The 3,629-nt window shown below is 37.3% G+C and overlaps 1 protein-coding gene across 1 annotated transcript in view; it reads right to left on the bottom strand.

Annotated features, from left to right (window-relative positions):
- Positions 1 to 553, bottom strand: part of ZNF281 (zinc finger protein 281) — a 5,245-nt gene extending 4,692 nt beyond the window's left edge. The window contains exon 1 of the mRNA XM_026853970.1: positions 477 to 553. Within this exon, the coding sequence (XP_026709771.1) occupies positions 477 to 553 (77 nt within the window). The remainder of the gene's footprint in view (positions 1 to 476) is intronic.
- Between the last annotated feature and the right edge of the window lie 3,076 nt (positions 554 to 3,629).

Below are 3,629 nucleotides of genomic sequence, written 5' to 3'. Positions count from 1 at the left end.
GCCGCGCGAGAGGTGCGACCCGTTGTTAAACGCACAGGTGCAGCCTCGCCTGTGCCAGCATCACTGCCCAGCCGCAGGAGACACGAAACACTTAAAACATGCCGCGCCGCCGGGCTTAGCCGGCGTGTGCGCTCCCGCTGAAATCCCGCAGGGACAGAGATGCTGCGATGTAGCATTTATCACCCGGCCAGACTGTAGTGCGCCTGCTGCTACTTTTCGCTCAGAACGGTGACACTGGTTGCACGTGACCCCACCGGGTTACGAAGCCCCTCCCGGCAGTGAGATCCTCCCAGAGACAGGAATGGAATCCCAGCTCTGCCCCTTGCACACCGCGGGCTCACGCCGCACGGGAAAACCTCAGCGCCCGCAAACTGGGAAGCACGGCCACCGCCCTCAGCCTCCAGCCAGCCGCCACTGCTGGCCCAGGAGCTGCTCGGCTGGCCCCGGCGAGCTGCGGCGCCTCAGGGCCAGCTCACCCGCCTCCGGTTCCAGCGGAGGAGCCCCGGTGCGGGCTGCTTTGGCCCACTGCTACCACAAACCCCGCGCTACTCATAACGCTCACTGCTTCGGTGGCATGTACGGAAATAATTCGTCCTCATAACAGAAAGGACATAAAAGTTTCATTATTTTGAAATAGCTTTTTGAGGGAAGGGGGGGGAATGGAAGTAATCAGGAGACCTTTTTCACTATTTTCTAATATAGGATGCTAATAAAATCCGCATAGAATTCTGTTCTATTTCTAACTACTGACTTCCAAAGCCTTTTCTATTTCTGCAGGGTTTTACTACTGAATTCCAATTCTATTAACATGTAAATTTGCAGAGGTACTTTAGCTAAAAAACTTGGAAATGAACATATTAATGCTAATTTTTATCATTAACATAATGGTGGTAATACAACAAGGTGGATAAATTCCCTATGATTTTTATGCTTTATATGTCCAAAATATTTCCCCTTGTGACAGTTCAACCTGTAAAGATCAAGTACTTTCCATAGGCCTAACTGTTACAAAGCCTTGGGTCAGATTTTAAAATCTTGAAAACATCCGATTAATGTAAAAAATAGAATTTGATGCAATTTCTATACCCAACAAAATTTTTGAAGTCAAGTAAGAAAAACTTCCTTCTATAATGTAAATAGTTTTCTTTAAACAGCATGTAAACGAACTTCTTTTTAAAATATAAATTAAATTTTGAAAGTTTAGGACTGTCAGGTTTAGCTAAGTGTTAAAGGAAAGAACGGGAATTCAAAAAACTTAAAGCAGCAGTAAAATATTAGTCAATGCCTATGAGAAATGAGTCTGTCCCTTTATTCAGGGTGTCTGTGTTTAATGGTAAGCTGGGATGCATATAAGCTAGTCCAAGCATGAAGGGCAGTAGGACACTCATATGGAAAGCCAACTTTGTCCCTCAGTTATCAAGATAAGAAACCTGTCATTTCTCTCATTCACTCTGTCAGCCTTGAGATACTCCAAGCAGACTTACCTCTGTGTTGTACACCCCATATATCAGGAAGATGAAGAGACCCTGTAAAATAAAATGGAGGGAAAAAGCTGTTAACTCTAATCATTTCAGCAGTAGAAATACCTGAAATAAACTTTCCTGGGAACAGACAAAAGAAGACACACTTCATCAAGGTCAATTTATTTTTCTATTTTTCAACATTATAAGCTGTACCTTGAGCATTTATTTGATAACGTGGGAGTGCATCACCTACAGTGTTTGTGGTATTCAACTGTTTGGCAATGAAAAACTTAGCACCAAATGCTCTAACACATTAATTAGGAAAATTCATTTTATATTTGAATGGTCTTCTGAACAAAACCACAAAATAATTTTTTTTAAAAATGTGAAAACACAAAGATGCTAAAGAAAACTGAAAAGGAGCAAACATCTCTACTTCTGATTTTTTTAAAACAAATTAGGAAAACATATTACACATATACATATATATTTAATAATATATTACATTATTAAAATAAATTCTACACAAAATAAATATATCAAACAAAACACAGTGAGCTTTTCCAAACATTTCCACCTTATTGAAGAATGTGTTTCCAGGATCTAAATTAACAGTGCAACATGTTAACAGTTCTTGCAATCTGCAGGTAGAATCCTGAAAGATACAGGCAAATTACTAGAAAGAACAGAATAAAAAATGGAAATAAAATGTAAAAGATACAGTTTCCTAAGAAAATGCTTCTGTAACTCAGATTCACCACATGCTTATAACCTATTTTTACATGTATTCGTAACACTACTCTGGTTTGTGGTATTCATATTTAAACAGGCCACTTGAATGTATTAAGAAAAAACCCTTCACATTCAGACAGAAAATACTTTCTGAAAGAAACTACATTTGAGTAATAAAGAAATTACAACTTTTTAATCCAACATGCAAATTACTTGAAAACAGATTAATTCTGGATTTGCTCATCAGCAAAATCACTATGGTATTAGACAGAGAGTAATTAGAAATACCACTCATATGTAATATTTACATGGATTACCTAATGCCAGCATAAAACCCTTGAGTGAGATAGTGATTTTGCTTCATTTATTTTGCTTAGTTTTTAAAAAAAAGCCCAAGCCCAATAGTTCATTGCAGTTATTTACAGATTACATCAATGACCTCACAATAAGAATAGATTCAAAAAATAGACAGCTACATTTCTGAGTGTGCCTTCATATGAAATATACCACAATTATGGCATGATGCTTATTTGTAAACAGAACAACTAGAATCAGAAGCTTGGCAACTCAGATTAATTACATGAAAAATTATTTGTGGAATAAAATCTCAGTTCTCTCTTTAAATATAGTGTTAGCAGACCATTCAGAGCCCTTTCACAGTATCACCTGAAATCTGCATTTAGACTGGGGGGGGGAATGAAAACTTTCTCTACAGTTACAGTAAAGTATAATTAGTTTTATCTGAGATAAAACTAAATATTGAAGTTATAGGAATTAAGATGAGGACATCATAATTGCATTGAAAATAAACAACTAATCAAATTATTCAACATACAGCAATATAAGCAGCATCACAGGTATTTTGTAACTGAGTGTTCTGCAAAAAAATAATTGTAAACAAAGTCCCTTAGTACAAAGCTTTTAAAGAATCATTACATTTTTGATAATACTGAAAGCTGTCAGTGACAGCTTTGAATGTCAAGGCTAACAATACAAATGTAAATAGTGTAAAAATAAAAATCATGTAAGTGGTTTTATTTATGAACCTGATGAAGGTCTGCTTTATACATACATAAAAAGGCGGGGGGGAGAGGTAAAATGTACACCTTTATTTCCTCCTATCTCCATTTCAGATTCCCAGGATTTTAGGGATTTTCCTCCCAGGCAAGAGGCTGGAATGAGTAGATGCCATAGTAAGAGGCAGAGAATAATCAGCTATTGTTAAAATGAACTTTTAAAAACTAATAATTCATTTCTCGGGCTGCTCCCAGAAGAGCGAGTAAAATCATGTGCTGCTTGTTTCACAGGTAGTTTCACAAGTGAGAATTCTTGCAAAAACTGTCAGTCCAAACAATATTGTTTACTGTGATATTAAGAGTAAAATACAAAATATATATATATATAATTCAAGCCTTCCAACACACTGCAACACTT

The sequence above is a fragment of the Athene cunicularia genome, assembly GCF_003259725.1.
Source record: "Athene cunicularia isolate RWA chromosome 8 unlocalized genomic scaffold, athCun1 chr8_part1, whole genome shotgun sequence".
In the NCBI taxonomy this organism is placed as follows: Eukaryota; Metazoa; Chordata; class Aves; order Strigiformes; family Strigidae; genus Athene; species Athene cunicularia.
Note: the sequence above shows the minus strand (reverse complement) of the source record. Positions and strands in the feature narration are given on the sequence as shown.